Source organism: Panthera uncia, assembly GCF_023721935.1.
Source record: "Panthera uncia isolate 11264 chromosome C1 unlocalized genomic scaffold, Puncia_PCG_1.0 HiC_scaffold_3, whole genome shotgun sequence".
NCBI lineage: Eukaryota > Metazoa > Chordata > Mammalia > Carnivora > Felidae > Panthera > Panthera uncia.
In genome coordinates, this window is record NW_026057584.1 from 13,024,023 (window position 1) to 13,043,256 (window position 19,234).

The 19,234-nt window shown below is 41.9% G+C and overlaps 1 protein-coding gene across 1 annotated transcript in view; it reads right to left on the minus strand.

The window, feature by feature from the left end:
- NYAP2 (neuronal tyrosine-phosphorylated phosphoinositide-3-kinase adaptor 2) overlaps window positions 1-19,234 on the minus strand; it is a 64,490-nt gene that overhangs the window by 5,056 nt on the left and 40,200 nt on the right. The window contains exon 2 of the mRNA XM_049614485.1: window positions 11,731-12,837. Coding sequence (XP_049470442.1) covers window positions 11,731-12,837 — 1,107 coding nt within the window. The remainder of the gene's footprint in view (window positions 1-11,730; window positions 12,838-19,234) is intronic.

Genomic DNA, 19,234 nt, shown 5'->3' on the forward strand with positions numbered 1-19,234 from the left:
GGAGGGGCAGAGAGAGGGAGAGAGGGAATCCCAAGCAGGCTCTGGGCTGGACAGGGCAGAGTCCGATGCAGGGCTCGATCCCACAAATCATGAGATCATAACCTGAGCTAAAATTAAGAGTCAGATGCTTAACCGACTGAGCCACACACACAGCCCGGGGAATCCAGATTTACTTGAGTCATGGGAATAAAAAAACCTACCTCAGGATTGCCCACCCATAACAATACATGGATTCCCCCAATATTTATTTGCTGACCCTTTCTACCTTTTGTCTTTCTTCCTTTTTTCTTTCCCGACTTAATTGCATAGGTTTCATCTACAACAAGGAAATACATGCAAACAATAGGAAAAAATATTTGATATCCTTTAAGTTCATCTACTCTGGACACACCTAGTGAGACAGGAAAGGCTGCTTCAAAAATTCATGTTACTAACACTCCCTCCTCCTTGTTAGATTCTATTTAGTATTTTCACTTCTTTCATTTGGGAAGAGCAAACGCCCAGATTCTCCAGTTGATTGGTTATTCCACTAGAAGTAGAACATGTAATTAACCTAGCTCCCATCAACTAACGACAATAATGAGCTCGCTTCAACCGAGAAGCACCATCCACCACTACAGACACTTCGTTAAATTTGGAATTGCCATCCATTTACTGAATCCCGAAAAACAGAGTTTTTGGAAAATTAAAAAAAAAAAAGCTTTTCAAAGATTTTACAACTTGAACCGCTTTTCACCTGGCAGCACATATGGGCAAGACTTCCAGTCACACGATAAGAGCTACCTGGATTTATGCAGCACCTTTCTGCCAAAGAGGTTAAATGACCTGGTTGAATGTGCTTTCATCCTCCTTACCATCTAAGTTCAATAATGCATAACGTTAAGCAGATTAGAAGTCCTTCTTTAAAATGTTGATCTCTATGATTCTCTTAAAAAATGCATCTCTCTCTCTCTCCTTCCAAATGCTGAGAAGTGATCCATTTTCACAGCTATTCATTTATACAGAAACTGATGACGGTCTGACATCTACAAAATGGTCCACATTTAAATGCTTTATGGCTATATTCTTTACATCTTTCTCCTAATAAATCTGCCTAGAATGGGACAGACATTCTTTTAAACAGGACACTTAAGAGCAAAAGCGACAAACGGAGCATTCAACATAGGTCATTTTGGGCTGAATGACTATATTGATTTCAGTGTGGAGTTTTCTAAGTCATAGGATCTGATTTTTCTTTTTCTTTCTACTGAATGGTCAAACATTTCTCATATGTCTTTTGTTTCCTCGAGTATAACAGCCCTCTTAAGTCACTATGTCTATTAATTCAACAAGTTCAATAAATACTTACTGTGTATCAACGTTGAGAAAAATTGTATTGGGTTGAGGGCTGCCTTAAGTAAAATGATGGAAAGGTATGACCCTTGACCCCCTTGGCCAAATGTCTTAATAGGAAGAAGAAAAAAAAAAAAAAACTTCACAATTTGTCAGAATAAGACACATACTGTTATAGAAGTACAAAGTGCTCTTGGAGTTTGAACGAGATTATTTGTAGACAATAGCATAAGAAAAACTCTGTGAAGAAGTAGGTAGGCTCTGAGCAGAGATTCAAGGATTAGACTTTGTTTTATGGACTTATGAGGAAGCCCTTCCAGAAAGAGAGAACAACATCAGACAGACCGTCTCACAGGGAGGAAGAGAATCATGTTTTGAGGGATGTACACATCATCCAGTAATCCACAGATGCATCAAACAACAGAGCCAGAAAAGACACACAGTTTCAGCACCTAACATTTTCATTTGAAAAGTGAGAAAACTAAGGCATTAAGAGATGAACTGACTTACCCAAAATCTCAAAGCTTTTTAATGGTTGAGCCAAGATGGAAACCATCTCTTGTGACATCCAGCCCCTGCCTGAGCCTTCTAGATCATATATAATTAGGAGCTAAGACAAATGTAGGGCCGACAGGCACGCCTTTACTTAGAACTAATATTTTATTACTTATAGATGTCAAAGTGTTGAAAGCCTAGGATATTAAATAAAAATCAGAAATTGGATTTTTTCTTTGAGGCAATTCAATAGGAGGGAAAGAAATCAGTCCTCCTACTATATTAAATACAAGCTAAGGGAATGTTGTGTTGTTGTTGTTGTTGTTGTTTTAATAGACTGGTGTAGCTTTATTTCTGAATTGAAATGTTTTTGCATTTTATAAATGTAAAGCAGGGAGGGTTCTTCTTAATGGAGAAAATTGTTGATTAAATTGCCAACGAGAAAGTGCACTTAAAGATCCAGCAGCTGGAGAATATAAACACAGGGGATAAACACGTCTGCCTGCATCAATCAAAGACAGTTGCCGGCTACCCCCAGAAAGGTGAGCAATTATTTATGAAATTATGTCTTCTTCAGTGATTGTATGTTGCAATCCAAGAAGAAACTGAATGAGGAAAACAGACAATGTCATGGTCCCAATTAACCAAGAAGTCACACGCATTTGCAGAATCAAGGGATTTTACTTATACTCTTTTAACCTCATCATCTCGAAAAGAAATTTCTTGAGCTTTAAAAAATAGTAATAATTAAGTAGGTCAGTATGTTCTTGAAGAACTATGTTTCTTTCATTTTAATTTCAAAGATACGTGTCTGATTCTGTCATCCGCACATTAATACAAATCTAAAGAGAAGAGAGGTGATTCAGAGCTACGTGTTGCATAGGGCTTTTTCGGAGCGTTTGCTTTCCTAGATCAGTTTCTAGACTAGTGAGGCCACGGCCCTCAGCGCCTTTGAGCATTGGCTGGGGTTTTTGATCCAGAGGCTACTTTTTCCCTTGTGCTAGCTACAGGCAATCAAACTATGACCTAATTATGGACAAGAAGCAAGCAGCCGAGGACAAAAGCCCTGATAACCTGGAAGTAGCATCATCTAGTTGGTAGCTCAGTGTTGAAAATCTCATGGACCAAAGAAATATACACGTACACCCTTTAGTTATACTTAGAGGCATGGAGGTGAGCACTCACATCTTTTTGCCCAGGTCATTGAGGTCCACTCGGCACATGAGGCCCACTGGGCAGACCACATGTCCTCCCTGAGGGGCAGCGCAGAAGTCTGCTGTACAGAAGAGCCCATCACAGTGACTACGATCTTCCAAAGTGAATTTGGGAGGGTGCTGAAAAGGTTTTCTAACCCCTTCCTAAATTGATGACAACCGTTAAGTTGCACATGCCATTGAGGAACACATTCGGCTTTCTCTTAGTAAGCTGATACCCCTGGGAGTGATAACACTCTAAGTCATTAGAGATTTGATAACAACTGCTGTAATTTAATGGCAATAGGGAGGGGAAAGACATTGGGGGTGTTGGTCAAGAGTACATAAAGTATCATTAAAACCAGAAACTCTGGGGGCGCCTGGGTGGCTCAGTCGGTTGGGCGGCCGACTTCGGCTCAGGTCATGATCTCGCGGTCCATGGGTTCGAGCCCCGCGTCGGGCTCTGTGCTGGCAGCTCAGAGCCTGGAGCCTGTTTCGGATTCTGTGCCTCCCTCTCTCTCAGACCCTCTCCCATTCATGCCCTGTCTCTGTCTCAAAAATAAGTAAATGTTAAAAATAAATAAATAAAATAGCTTGCTTCTAAAAAAAAAAAAAAAAAAAACAAAACAAAAACTCTGGAGCAAAAAAAAAAAAAAACAAAAAACAAAATTGGATTCAAGTCCCAGATTTACTCCGTATGTGACTCTGGGCAGGCTGTGCCTCAGTTTCTCCCATCTTTAGAATGGCCATGTTAATATCACCTGCCTCAGAGTATTTCAGCGAGGATGGAATACATGGAAAACGCTTAGACTAGCGTCTGGCATAGAGGAAACACGTAAAAGTATCTGCTACCATTATCACAGAAGCATCCTCAAGGAAAAGGTTGGGCACCACACACTTTTCCCAGGTCCCCACCGCTCGCTTCTTTGATGCATCCCGCTGTGGCCATAGTTCTTGAAATCCGGTCTTGAAACGGTTCCTAAGACAAACCTGTGTGACGTAGAAGCATTTTCCTAGAACTTCGCCACCTCATTCTCCATTACCGCCGTCAGCTCTGATGCCTGGGATCCTCCGTCATGACAGCTAGACTTCCTCATTGCCCTCATAATGCCTTCTTTCCCTGTCTTTCCAGGGAAGACCTCTATTCTGTCATATTACTGTCCTACATCAACTAGATCATGTGATTAGGTGCCCTTTCTGGGAAGCACACCCTCGTTCTGGGTCGAGGCTCCATCGGAGGGCCCCCTCTGCTCTGGCTAGCCCTCCCCCTTGGGTGGCCTGGAACCATCTCGGCAGACCTCTGGGGTAGGGACCTCTACGGGCCTGAGTTCTCCTGCCTCCCTGACCAACAGCACCAGCTCCTGCCTGAAGTAGCTCTTACTGGTGGTTCTCAAACCGAAGTGCTGAGGAATTCTGATAAAGAGAATGGCAAAGGCCTGGCATGACTAAGATGGATGGGCTAACGAACCAGAATGGACGTTCTTCACAGATCACCTGCCACATACCCCACTATGAAACTCCCAAGGTCTCTGGGAGAATCCAGACAGAGCAAAAATGGATTTCCCTACTGATCCATCCAGATGACCCTGACTTGTCTTCTTTGAAACTGCCAACCAATCCATAGATTACTCAACGAAAGGAAAACAACATTCACTCATTTTAAGCTCTCCCCTCTCTCTGCCTTCTCTTATAAAAATTATGTTTTTGACGTTGTTAGAGGAAAACAGTGTTTATAGGTTTCCCTTGCATACAAGTAAAGGGCAATGCTAATTATAGCCATATATCCTTGAGTTAGAGCAGGATTACTGGGGATTTCATTAAAAAAAATCAACATCTCAGGCCCAACCTCCAGAGTTTCTCATTGAATGAGTCTCTAATAAGGCCCAGGAATCTGTGTTCTTTTTTTAAGTTCATTTATTTATTTTGAGAGAGAGAGAGAGAGAGAGAGAGCACGTGTGTACACGTGGGGAGGGGCAGAGAGAGAAGGGAGAAAAAAAAATCTCAAGCAGACTCCTCGCTGTCAGCACGGAGCCCAACACGGGGCTCGATCTCAGGAACCATGGTATCATGACCTGAACTGAAACTAAGAGTCGGACGCTTCATCGGCTGAGCCACCCAGGTGCCCCAGGAATCTGTGTTTTTGAAAACACTCAGGTGAATATGCCGCAAGAAGTTCTTGGACCACTCGCCTAGGCTTTCTATGTCTTTACCTACATACTTCGAACCACCCAAGTACCTTCTCTGAAGCCTTGGTAGGTCATCACCGTCTTGGCTCAAGTGCATCATTATAACTCGGGTCCTGGCTCAACTTCCCCTCTAAGTAGCTGGAAGGAGACTTGCTGAGGCAGAAAATAGTCTGAGGCCACAGCACGGAACTCCGAGCAGAGGGAGGGGTGCAACCAACAAACGGCAGGAGAGGGACCTGACCAGGGTCGTGTCTTTATTTAAGATGTTTAATGAAAACTATAGGCTTTGGTCTTTCCAGTCCTTCTGGAATAGTCTGAGATAATCTTCAGGTGTTCTGAGTGTAGCTCGAGTCCCAAATGGCTTTGAAGAATCCAAGAATTCTACAAGTTCCAGATCCAGCCCCCAACTCTGGTCAGGAGGCTCCAAGTCACCGGGCATCCAGAAGATCTAGCCAAAGTCACAGGCTGAGGGCTCACCCACTCTCACAGCGAGTGAGAGACCCAGACTCATAGATTCTCTTCTCTGCCATCCCCTTTGGCTTCTCAATACTTGCTTTTGCCCTAGCCACTCTTTTCAGCCCCTGCTTTCACAGGAATGAAAAGGAGGAGATATAAAGTCCTGAATTATTTTGCACTCTGAATTTTACAGAAGAAAGTATTGTTAACACACCAAACCAAATGTGTAGGTTCTCCTAAAATAACTAGCTTTCATTTCAGGTTTCCTAGGACAGCCTAGTTCTTGGGAAGTCGATATTCTTACCAGCTCAGATGGGAATCCAAGAACTTGTCATTCAAGACAGTGAACTGGTAAAAGTGGCCTTTGAAAGTAAAGGTCACAGAGTCCCTACACTGAAGGTCACACACTTACATTGGACGAGAGGCTTCTAAGACACAGTTGTGTATCTGTTCTTTGGCCTACAACTGATTAATGGTGTGATAGGACAATGAAGGAAAGAGTTGAAGGATAACAGAAGAGGTGGAGGGAGGGAAAGAGAGCCTATCTACATCAATAAAACTAGCCGAAAGAAAGGTAGGAAGCCAGAAGACCACAAGAAACAGACATAAGAATTGAAATAACTTGAAATGATATAGCAGTAAAGGGTTAGTCAGAGCTACAAACTCAAATAGCCCCTGAAGACATCCCAGTAATTATTAAGCTATCAACACTGTGCCACCGTTATTACAAATGGCCGGGGACAATGATAGTCACCACTGCGTGAGGTGTCTCCTGTTCAGGTCACCTTGCTAGACACTTTAAGTGCATTATCACACAGTTAAGCATACAATGATGGTCACAACAATGACCCTGAATCATAAAGATGGCCACATTATGTTAGTATACCCTCCCTTTTTCCTGAAAAGCGGTATAATATATAAATACAGAAATATATTTAAAATTTTAATTACTTTTATTTTTTACATGTATTTATTTTTGAGAGACAGAGACAGAGCACAAGAGGGTCAGAGAGAGAAGGAGACACAGAATCCAAAGCAGGCTCCAGGCTCCGAGCTGTCAGCACAGAGCCTGACGCGGGGCTTGAACTCACAAACTGTGAGATCATGACCTGGGCCAAAGTCGGATGCTTAACCAACTGAGTCACCCAGGGGCCCCCAGAAATATATTTTAAAAGGTTGCCTTCCAAAATCATTCTTTGTTTAATTCAAAATTCTTTTTAAAATTAAATTAGTAAGAGTAAGTTGGAAACGTTGCTTCACTAGCAATGCCCAATATTTTAGCATTACTGTACCTCAGACAACTTACAAAAGGATAAAAGTGTGTGTGTGTGTGTGTGTGCGTGTGTGTGTGTGTGTATGTTAAGAAAGTGAATGGAAAGGCAAAGGTTGCATTAGATTCCTAGGTTTATTTCATCAAACCCATAAGATCCATTTATATTTACAATTGTAAAAATATAACATGGCATGTAAAAGTCTTAAATGGGAATGTTTTCAAGAGGCTGAAAGATGAGATGTAACAGTACAAAATTGTACATCTCCGTTAATGTGGCATATTGTTGTGGATAATGAAACTCTTCACCAACGCCGACTCAACATCTTGGGTTTCTTTTGATTTTCTAATATTGATACCGGATGAGTGGGCCTACATCTTTGTTTTTCTTTGCTCTATCTTTAGGCCCACCATGTCTCTGTGTCCTTCCATGGTCTCTATGTGGGCCTTTCCATGTGCTTCATATATTGGTGTCCATATATGTCTATCTCATCCTGTGTTTGCATTTCTTTTGTATCTTTCTTGGTGCCTTAGTCTCTGAATTAGTCACTTTGCTTTTTTATGTTTCTAATTTTTCCTTAAATTTTCTATTAACATCTCTCCACTTATACCTTTCCTATCTCATGCTCTCCCTCGGGGGTATTATAGAATTTAATTATATTCTTCATTGTGACTTGAATGTTTTTATAGGAACATATATTCATGCATTTATATTAAACATAGGCAAAATCTTTCTTTTAAAAATATTTATTGTTTTTTTTTAAATGTTTATTTATTTATTTTGGGGAGAGAGAGGGCCGGGGAAGGGCTGAGACAGAATCCCAAGCAGGCTCCCAGTTCTCGGGGCACAGCTCAACACAGGGTTTGATCCCACCAACCATGAGATTATGACCTGAGCCGAAATCAAGGGTCAGATGCTTAACTGACTGAGCCATCCAGGCACCACCTTCCCCAAGAAAATATTTTTATTTGAAGAGAAAAATATTCTAAATACTATTATGGTGAATACTCCAAATTCACTGTCAACATATCTGTACTTTGCCTACTTCTCATAAAGACAAAAATTTACAGCAATAAAATACAAATGAATCACCTCTTACGTGCCTCATAGATTCCATCTCTCCGTGCAAAATTAAGAAATAGTAATCATAACCAATTGAGATAAAACTTATTATCATGAGAGAGACTATTAAGTGTCCTCACCTAGAACAAAGCAACATTACAATGTCCCATCAACCAGGGGAAAAAACTTCCTAGAACAATTAATACAAAGGCCTTATTTAGAAAATCATGCAGTGAAATGGAATTTCTTTCTTTTCTATTGCTCAATCCATATCAACAGCTGTAAAGCTTTTAAGATATGAAAGTAATGTAAGGTGTATCATTACAGATTATTTAAAAAATTTTTTCAATGTTTTATTTTTATTTTTGAGAGAGAGAGAGAGAGAGAGAGAGGGAGGGAGAGAGAAATGCAGAATCCAAAGCAGGCTCCAGGCTCTGAGCTGTCAGCGCAGAGCCTTACACGGGACTTGAACCCATGCACCGCGAGATCATGACCTTCACAGAAGTCAGAAGCTCAACCGACTGAGCCACCCAGGCGGCCCACGTTATAGATTATTAAGATAAGATTTGAAGGCACATATTTTATGTAACATAGACTTTTCAAGTTAAAACAGAAATATTAAATTTTCTGTGAATTGAATATTATTAAATTATCATAATCGGCACTTCCGGGAAAGCCAGAGGGTATGGAGGATAGAAATACCAGCCTTAATTATGTTCTTTAAATGTAAAAAACAAAAAATACTTGAGATTTAGGAGTCATGAATGTCTACTACCTCATACCATTTATTCTGTTCCTATGGTATCAGTAGGTGTCTATAAATCCTACCTGACAAGACTAAAGGTGAGCGTTGCCTCACTGAATATACTAACAACAGTGATTATAGGTTAATTCTCAAATATCAACAACTTCGGATCTACTTTTCGAATTACAGAAAGATCCTGAGAGCCACAATGCTTTTTTTAGCCTCTGATAGTGTCTATTTTCTTCTGGAGTCCAACGTAAATAATATGAAATTATTCTTTGCACTGTCTGCATTTTTCTTCCCGTCCCTTCACATAAAGTTAAGATATCGAAGTTAACGTAGCACAAGACATGCCTTTTCTCGGAAGGGTTGATACACGGTTAATAGCACACGAAAGGAAGAAATTCAATCTTCAGATCCCTAAAAGCTATAAAGAGCCTGGATCACTTTTCCATGTATAAGCTTTGTTTCACAAGTACACAAAGCTCGTTTTGGACTCGAATGAAGAAGTCTGTGACATATAGCACATAGCCGAATTCTAACAGATGGATTTTTCTTGAAATAACTTCATTAGTTAATCATTTCTTTTACATATACTTTTTCTAGCTAATTGGTATAGCTGCCAGCTGGAGCTGTTAAGGATCCTCCAAAGAAACTGGTAGGTAGGGAGAAAATCCAATAATTTCACCAATTCTAGAATGAAACGTCCATTAATTTCACACTAACCATCACATATTTTGAAAGTAAAATCTTTTTCGTTCATTTTTTTCCTCCAGCTTATTCCAAAAATCTTAACCGATCTGTGCTTAAACCAAATCAATCATCTAGAAGAAACTTTAAACTTTGATAAATTATTTAGGTCAGGGTTTACCAAACTTGCCTCTCCTGACATGGTGGCTCAGATCATCTTTTTGTTTCAGCTTTTAAGCAGCATCTCTGCCTCTATCTTGATATCAGTGGTGTCCCTAGTTGTGACAACTGAAAATGTCTCCAGGCATTTCCGAAAGTCCTTGGGGCCCAAATTGTTTTTTACTGAGAACCATTATTTTATTTTATTTTATTTTTTGTTTTATTTGAGAGAGAGAGAGAGAACGTGAGTGGGGGAGAGGGGAAGAAGGATAAAATCTTAAGCAGGCTCCACACGCACTCACACTGATCCTGATGCAGGGTTAGATTCCACGACCCTGGGATCATGACCTGAGCTGAAATCGAGAGTCAGGTGCTCAACCAACTGAGCCACCTAGGTGCCCCAAGAACCCCTGTTTTAGAAATAAATTGCTCCTTATTTTCAATTCAGTTTAACACTAATTTTAGGGGCGTCAAGGTGGCTCAGTCAGGTTAAGTGTCTGACTTTATTTTAGCTCAGGTCATGAAATTGAGATTTGTGAGTTTGAACCCCATGTCAGGCTCTGCGCTGACAATGTGGAGCCTACTTGGGATTCTCTCTCTCTCTCTCTCTGTCTACCCTTCCCCTGCTCGCTCGCTCTCTCTCTCTCTCTCAAAATAAATAAACTTCAGAAAATTTTAAAAAATCATTTTAAAAATGCATGTATGTATTTAACTTCAGACATGTCTAATAGATTAGAAATTTTTTTCCCTTTAGTCAGGTAAATGAAATGATTTGGGGGGCAGGGGATTACTTAAGCAGTAATACTTACGTAAATCTCTCTGGGTAAACAAGCAGAAAAGGCAGGATAAGTGGCTTCTAACTACCAATACATATTAATTACTCTAAGAAATGCCGTCATCATCTCCATCGTCAGAAGTATTGATTTTTTGTTTTTCCTTTAAGGAAGGAACTCAGTGTGACTGTGGGAGAGGATATATAAAATCCTGCATTGGGATGATCTGAGATGAAAATGATTAATTACCAGTTTAGGTACCTAAGGCATTTTTAAGCCAGGGAAAGCAGTGTAATTTCATGAAACGGACACTGAGAAAACTGGGATTTGTTTGGACTTTACTGTAAACTTATGAAGTGATTTGGGGCTCACAAAAGGATTAGTCATTCATATGGAGACATTTCCCCATCTTCGGAGTTCAGTGGCCACCCATTCACCACTTAGTGGTCTTTCTGTAATTTATATATCAGCGTCTCTAGGAAGAGTAACATAGGCATAAGATTCTAATTACCAGAGTTGTTAAAAGGGAAGCACTGAGCCTTTTCCAGTTTAGGGTGAATGTAAGAATATCACAACACGAAGTGTGCAAGGAGAATCGTTCATTGCATTAAGAGAAATACTAAGTTCCATTCTAATTTCTATGCTTCCAGCAAAAGCATGGGACTAGCATTTGCTCAAGTGGGTTTTTTAATGTAAACAGAAAGATACATGTTAACATTTATCAATATGTTTGAATGTCTACCTTTTTCTCAAAAAATCAAGACATTTACCCCAAAATTCCATAGTGACCTGTTTACTTTGTTCCACTTTCCCAGAGCCACTGTGACCGTTTAGAATTTACACTTCGTCCCGCAAAAAGTCATTCTTCTTTTTCATAACATCTCTTCCTTAGGCCCGCTGTCCCTTGGAGTGCTTCCAGAACGCCCTGTGTCCTTCAGCACGGCAAAAGTTAAATAACCCACTTTGAAATTTCTCTCTCTCTCTCTCTCTTTTTTTTTCATAATGTTTTTTTGTGTGTGTTTTGTTGTTTTTTTGTTTTTTTTGTTTTTTTTTTTTTTTTGTTTGTTTTTTTGAGAGCAGCAGAGACAGGGTGCAAAGCAGGGGAGGGGCAGGGAGAAAAGGAGACACAATCTCAAGCGGGCACCGGGCTCTGAGCTTGACGAGGAGCCCCAGGAGGGGCTGAACTCCACATGAACCGTGAGGTCACGACCTGAGCCAGAGTCAGCCGCGGGAACCGACTGGGCCACCCAGGCGCACCCCCACTTTGGAATTTCAACTGGAAGGACCCAAGGCCCTGCCCTCGGGGCTTCACCTGCACCCCCGGGGCTTCGCCTTACTTCTAAGGGAACGTGGACTCTACACACTTACTCTCTGCGGGGTCCTTAGACCTGCGGCCGCTCGACGACGACTTGCGCAGCAGGCTCCGCCCGGAGGTGAAGAGGCTGGTCAGTTCTTCCAAGGGGCTCGTGGGGGTCCTGGAGCGGGAGGCGCCCGGCGCGGGGCCGTAGGTGTTCACCGCCGCGTTGACCATCTTGGCCCCGTCCTGCGACACGGGCCTGGCGCTCGGATGCGGCCCCGCCGGGGAGCCCCTGGACAGGCTGCCCGGGTGCACCGCGTCGTAGGGCGGCGGCCGCTTGAGGCTGAGCGGGGTCAGGGACCGCCCCATGCTGACCGGCGACGGCGAGGCCGAGTGGCTCTTCGGGTAGCCGTGCGGGGACTGCGTCCGGTACAGTGTGGACGGCGGGGGCGGGGACGAGGACAGCGCGGTGGCCGCGGAGGCCGCGGGGCCCGGGCCCAGGGCCGCCGCCTGCTCTTTGTCCAGCTTGGGATGGCCGGAGGCGTGGGAGGGCAGTGCGGACGGCGACGCGCCCGGCTGCTGCTTCATGTAAGACACGTTTTCCAGCACCGGCAGCTTGGTGACCTCTAGCGGGGTGAGCGGAGACTCGTCGGAATTGGGGGAGCACTGCACCGGTGCGGGGGGGAACACCAGCAGCGGGGGTCTGTGGGAGAGCAGGTTGGGGAAGGGCGGGGGGATGTCACAGAGCAAACCCTTTGGAGTACATGGCACGGAGGACTTGGCGAAGTCCGAGTCAGGCACAGTGGGAGTAGCACACTGCGAAGAGCAACTGTGATGGTCAAGGTCACATTTGGAATCTTGGCCCAAGTCGTCGAAGATGGGGTATTTCATCTCCTCGTAGACGGCCTCGCTCTGGTCGTCGTCCTCCTTCCTGAAGTCTCTGAGGATGTTGCCCACCATCTCGATGTACACGGGCTCCTCCTCCTCGGGGTCGCCCGCAGGGCTGCTGACATGGGACAGGGAGGGGTCGCGCGGGAGCGACGTCCTCCGCGGCCCGTGCTTCTTGATGTACGTTTCATCGAAAGAGGTGCTCAGCTGAGTGTTCGGGTTGCGTTTGGGTTTGGGAGGAGGGATCTTCTTGGAATATTCATCACTGTGGGGTCTCGGTTTGGTGGACACTGCAAAAGAGAAAATTTAAAAAAAAAAAAAGGTAAAATAGATTAGTACAATAGGAAAGCCTTCGAAAATGACTTGTACTCGGGTTGGCTGCTAGGAACTTTATTTTTTAAGTTTTTATTTATTTTTGAGACAGAGAGAGACAGAGCATGAACGGGGGAGGGGCAGAGAGAGAGGGAGACACAGAATCCGAAGCAGGCTCCAGGCTCTGAGCTGCCAGCACAGAGCCTGACGCGGGGCTCGAACTCAAAAGCTGTGAGATCATGACCTGAGCTGAAGTCAGATGCTTAACCGACTGAGCCATCCAGGCGCCCCCCCACTTTTTTTTTTAATTAATGTTTATTTGTATTTGAGACAGACAGTGTGAGAGCTGGGGACAGGGAGAGAGAGAGAGAGAGAGAGGGAGACACAGAATCCAAAGCAGGCTCCAGGCTCTCAGCTGTCAGCACAGAGCCCCGTGTGGGGCTCAAACTCAAGGACCCCGAGATTATGACCTGAGCCTAAACCATAAGCATAACTGACTAAGCCACCCAGGCGTCCCTACTGCTATGAATTTTTGATCAGCGTGGGAGGTGGTAATCTGCTTCATTTCTAGTTTGAGGCTTAGACTAAAACTCAAAAAAAGTCAAGCACTTTCCATACGTAGGAAAACCTGATAAAACAGTACTAATATTTGTCTTCAAACTAATATTAATAATCCGACACTGACAAATGCATTAACCAGGGCAATTCGTCCCTCTGCCTTAGAATTTCTAAAGAGAAACCTTCCGATGAAACATGTTCCATAAAAATGATCATAAACTTCATAAAGATTAACCTCCAAGAATTAAGTGAGAAACTCAGGAGGACAAAATCAAGTTTCTTTGAGCACAAATGGTCACAAAAATACCATGGGATTTGAGCCCTTTTAATGTTGTGGCTATTGCACATGATCGCATCTCGCTTTCATTTAGGATAAAAATGTCCTAGCCTGCTAGACTTAATCTCTGCCTTGGTTCAGATAAATAACTTCTATACAGATGGGTCTGATATTTCAAGGGAAATTGATGTGAAAATCTTATGAGGCTAGACAAGTTAATCTCTGAATCTCCAGGTATTGTTGATTAGGGTGTATTTGTCTGTTTTTGTTCATGAGATCTCTTTTGATATCCCAAATGCTATCTTGGAATGAATTTATTAGGTATGTTGCACTGAGACATCAGAACCTCCTCGAGCGCCTTACAAGGAAATAAACCAGAGAATGCTGTGTAAGCTTCAAGAATAACTTTTGGAAACTCACAACAGATATACGTACTAGTGCATTCAACAGCCTACTGCGGGCACCCCTTGTAGTGAAACGTAAACTCTGACACTATACAGTGGGGTGGAACAGGCTGGCAACTTGTCTGTGACTGAAATAAATTATTTAGCATGCAGGGAAGGTACTGGCATCTTGTTATTATCTCATTAGCTCATTGTGTTGATATATGATTACAATGATTATCATTATTATGCGGTGTGGTGGAATGCAGTTACTTGCGGTAAATAGTAGCATATAATGTAAGGTGACAGTATAGCTTATAGGTGTAAAACGATTGAGAAAATAACAGGCTTCCCGACAATTTGCAGCCTTAAGGGCGGGGGCGGGGGGTCTCAAGGCACAAATCAGGAAACACCTGAGATCATTTTGCTTTTTTCCATTAGCATACTATGACACAGGAGTTTTTCTAAAGCTTACTAAAGGAGAAGCGAGCACTTAAAGATTAGTTAGCAGGCTGCTCTGCACATCAAACATGGCTTCAGAGGGAGGAAGCTCATCAAACATTCTAGAAGTGGTTATGTCTCTCACTTTTCTGGGTCATTCTTTCAAATATTCTACTCATCTGTGCCCCTAATGAGTGAGTTTTTACTCACTACAATCAAACACCTCTTTGAAGGGAAGTTTCTTAATGTATCTGGGCTTCTCCTTTAACTCATATCGGGAAAAACTAGATGCTGATTTCCAGGGGGTTATAGCAATAGAGTCTGTTAGTGCCAAAAGGGAAAAGCCGAGAGACACAATTGGGTGAAATATACCTAGAGAATTCTTTAGGAGGGACTCAAAGTGGACCAGTAGCTCCTCTCTGTATCTCTCACTGGTCTTAAAGTTTACTGGTTTTAAAGACTACTGTGTATGTTAATTTTCATGAATTAAAAAACCCATCAGATGATATATAAAAATGTGAGCCCGATGCATAAAGTAAAATTATACATAATTGAATAAAGTTGACTTGGTACTTGAGGGCCAGGGAGTTAATACGCAGAGGAACAAAAGCCTATCCAGACTATTCTTCTGAAGCTTGTTTCCTGCCTTTTTCCACCTCAGAGTCTTATTTAGGCTAAGTAACTCACACTCTGGGAAAATATTTGCCACTGATTATTGGGTTCTAGATATTGAGTGGGTTGGGCTAAAGGGGAAACCTTAGAGGAGAGAAGTCTGATTGGCGAGGTGCTCTGTGAATGGAGGGTAAACCTAAAGCTAGGAATTAATGTGTCCATGAGATGATAATTCATTATATGGGAGTGGTCACATGTAGAATAAGATTAGCCTTTTTATACCTTCTAAATTATAATCTGCTTTTGTTTTCTTTAACCTTTCATAAAGTCTGATATCCCTGCCTAGACTTGGGTAGTTGTATGGAAAGAAATAACAGGACAGGCAGAATTCAAGCATCTGAGCCCAAGAGTAGGAAGCAGACTACACTAAGGGAAGACTATAACCCAGGATTCCCAGGCAGGGAGGGGTCAGTGGTAGGGCTGGTAATGACTTGATACTTAGGGAGGCAGTAGCCTCACGAACAACCTTGGAACCAACGTCCCTCTTCCCACATAGATTAGAAGATGGCCTTTGGAATGGGCACGACCAATGCTTGGGTTATACTCAAAATGTGAGCAGATGACACTCATTCTGCGTGCCAAAAGGAAGAGAAAAAAAAATAAGTAAAAATACTTCATATCTATGAAATGATTGAAGAAAGAAAAGGTTTTGTTCGAGAACACAGCATAGAATTAAAGTAGAGCAACTATTCATTAGGAAGGAATATAGGCAATCCATTGGTACTATGAGACCACTTCAGTACCAAACTAAACACAGATATTGTCTTACCAGGGGAATAAAATCTAATATGTGACTCTTACGGTGACTCTTAGATAATCAAAATTCACTTATACTATGGACTGAATTGCATCCCTCCCACAGTAACGTGTTGAGGCACTAACCCCCAATCTAATGGTATTTCGAGATGGTGCCTTTGGGAGATAATTGGGTTTGGATGAGATCATGAGGATTGGGCCCTCATGGCCGGGGGAGGGGGGGGGGGGGGGGGGGCGGGGGGGAGGGGTCCACCATGTGAGTATGTAGTGAGAAGGCAGCCATCTACAAGTCAGGAAGAGTTTTCACCAGAAACCAACTAGCTATCCTAGCACATTGATCTTGGACCTCTGGCCTCAAGAAACGAGAGGAAATAAATGTCTATTGTTTAAGCTATTGTTTAAGCTGGTCTATGGTATTTTGTTATGGAAACCCAAAATGACTTGGATAATAGTGTATTCATTAGGCATAAAGACCCTGTACAGTTGAATGTTAAGCACTCACTTTAATTCCATCTTCTGGCACTAAAATACTTGAAATAGCTTTGTTATTTTCAAAATTAATACAACTCTCTCCCAGCCTTTTTAAATGTACGTTTCACCTGCCTCTGCCTTGTATCCTCTTATCCCCTGGAGTCATGTCACAAAGAGCAATTACACCTAAATACAGAAATATTCCTCCCAGCTATCCATCCTGGTACCCACAGCCTGTAATTCCGGTTGCTTTTCTCAGTCTGACTCGCCGATCTCTAATTTGTGCCAGGGCACGTGCTTCTGATCCCAACCCATTTTCTGGATGCTTTTTGGTTGTTGTGGTTTGCTTCGGCACATTCTGTCCTGTTCCACATTGTTCTACTGCCCACCAGCTCAAGTAATTCCCCAGCCGGCCTTGCCCAAGGAATACTTCATTATCTGGGCAACCTTATGCCTCTGCGTTACCCTGTGTGATAAAAAGAGCCTAATGCAGGCAGATTCATATAATGCAAGCACATTTTGTTTCCTGGTTCTCTTTCTTTGTATTGATCCAAATTTGAAATGAGCGTATTGAGGTTTATTTAGATAGTAAAGTGTTAAGTAAATTTCAGATGACAGGGATGAACAAACAGATTCACTCCTTTGATAGCTGGAGACTTCTTTTTTTTTTTTTTTTCCCAGGCAGTAGTTGCTTCCCATTCCATATCCCCCTTGCAATTGAGTAAATAATTCATGGAGAAATAAAAATTTGTTTTAACTGTCATATACGCTTTTTTTAAAGTTTGCCCATATAAGGCAAAGTCTGAAATTTTAAACAACATTGTCACATAATTTATTCTACCTTAACCTCACTCTAGGCCATTAAAAATTAAAGAAAAAAAATCGTGTTTAAAAAGTCATTTCCTTAGAGAATACTTCAAAACAGTCTTGATCTAGATACATAAATGCTGAAACACTGCTAATAAAAGACAATGAAAATTGCTTGCAAATTTCCACATTAAACCGAATTCAACCATAATAAAAAAGGTGAGTTTTATTGCTATTGAATGAATTTTAAATTATTTCTAATAAACCCAAAGATAGAGGCAATAATTCCTGTTCAGCTCCAGAACACAAATTTTAATGCTTAAAATAGTATAATGACAGTAGCATTGAATAAGCAGAAAGTGACATTTTTGAAATGAAATATCAGAGCACAAAGGTTATGCACGGCTTTCAGTCATGCCCAGATGATCCGTCTTTCACAGTTAATTTTGGAAATTCACCGTGTCCTTTGTCAACCCATCCTTCTGAAATAATTTTCCCTTATTAAAAAAATATAATGTAAAACCATGCTTTAGTATCTGTGGATGTTCCTGTCCCAAGAAGACACAACACAGGTCATGTCAGTATTTCCCCGACTGGCCACAGAATCTCAGAATTTGAAGGGGGCTCTTAGAAATTATGCAGCCCAAGGGCTGTACATTACTGAAGAAGAGACAAAAATTCCTTACCAACGACTTAAAAAAAACGAAATCTCATCATTTCAATTCAATCTTTTATTCTATTTATTTATTTATTTTGAGAGAGACAGAGACAGAGAGAGCAGGGGAGGGGCAGAGAGAGAGAGAGAGAGAATTCCAAGCAGGCTCTGCACTGTCGATGCAGAGCCCGATGCAGGGCTCGAACTCAAGAACCGTGAGATCAAGACCAGAGCCGAAACCCAGAGTTGGACACTGAACCAAATGAGCCACCGAGGCACCTCAATCTCATATACATTTTCAAACAAAAGAAAACAACAGGGGTGGATAGTTCTGTAATTTGGTATTTGGTATTTGGCATAGAATATCATTTTAAAAGGTCTCCTCAGAAATAAAAATAAAAGCATAAAAAAAATAAAATAAAAGTTCTCCCCAGCCTACGCCATAATGGTAGCACCTTAACTCTGTACCTCCAGTTATAGAGATCTATTACGCAGGCAATTCAATTGGGAAAAGAGAGTCCAGTGATGAGAAGTAGTGTCCACACTGTGCGATCCTGAAACTGGCTGATTCTGGAAGGTGAGAGACACATTTCCCACTTTCGGCAGAACTGTGCTCACAATAACTCTCTTTTCACAACTCAAAATTCCAAGGGTTTGAGGGATATTTTTATTTCCACAGTCACAAGCTTTACAATACCATCCACCAAATTGGTCCTTTTTACTTTATTTATTTATTTATTTATTTATTTATTTATTCATTTATTTTATTTTATTTTATTTATTTTTTTTTTAAATTTTTTTTAACGTTTATTTATTTTTGAGACAGAGAGAGACAGAGCATGAAGAGGGGAGGGGCAGAGAGAGAGGGAGACACAGAATCTGAAACAGGCTCCAGGCTCTGAGCTGTCAGCACAGAGCCCGACGCGGGGCTCGAACTCACAGACTGTGAGATCATGACCTGAGCCGAAGTCAGATGCTTAACCGACCAAGCCACCCAGGCGCCCCTCATTTATTTTAAATCAAGGTGCTGTTTATAAAGGAATGAGAGTTGCAAGTGCCCTTGATCTGTTTACTGTAAGACCAGGAAAGTATGATTAATGTGCAAAAAGGATCGGAATTGGAGTTGTAGGACTTACTCTTCTGGAAAACAGAGAACTCGGATCGTTTGGATGGAGACAAACGATGTAAGACATGGAACTGGTCCAAAGCATGGTTTTCAAGTTGAATGGGATTTACTGTCTTGGCTTAAGCTAGAAGACATGATTCTAATCACTTCTTTGCTTCAGTTAGGCTGCATAACTTTGGGCAAATTACTTTGAAGTGCATTATTATATGGACTCACTTTTGTCATAGAT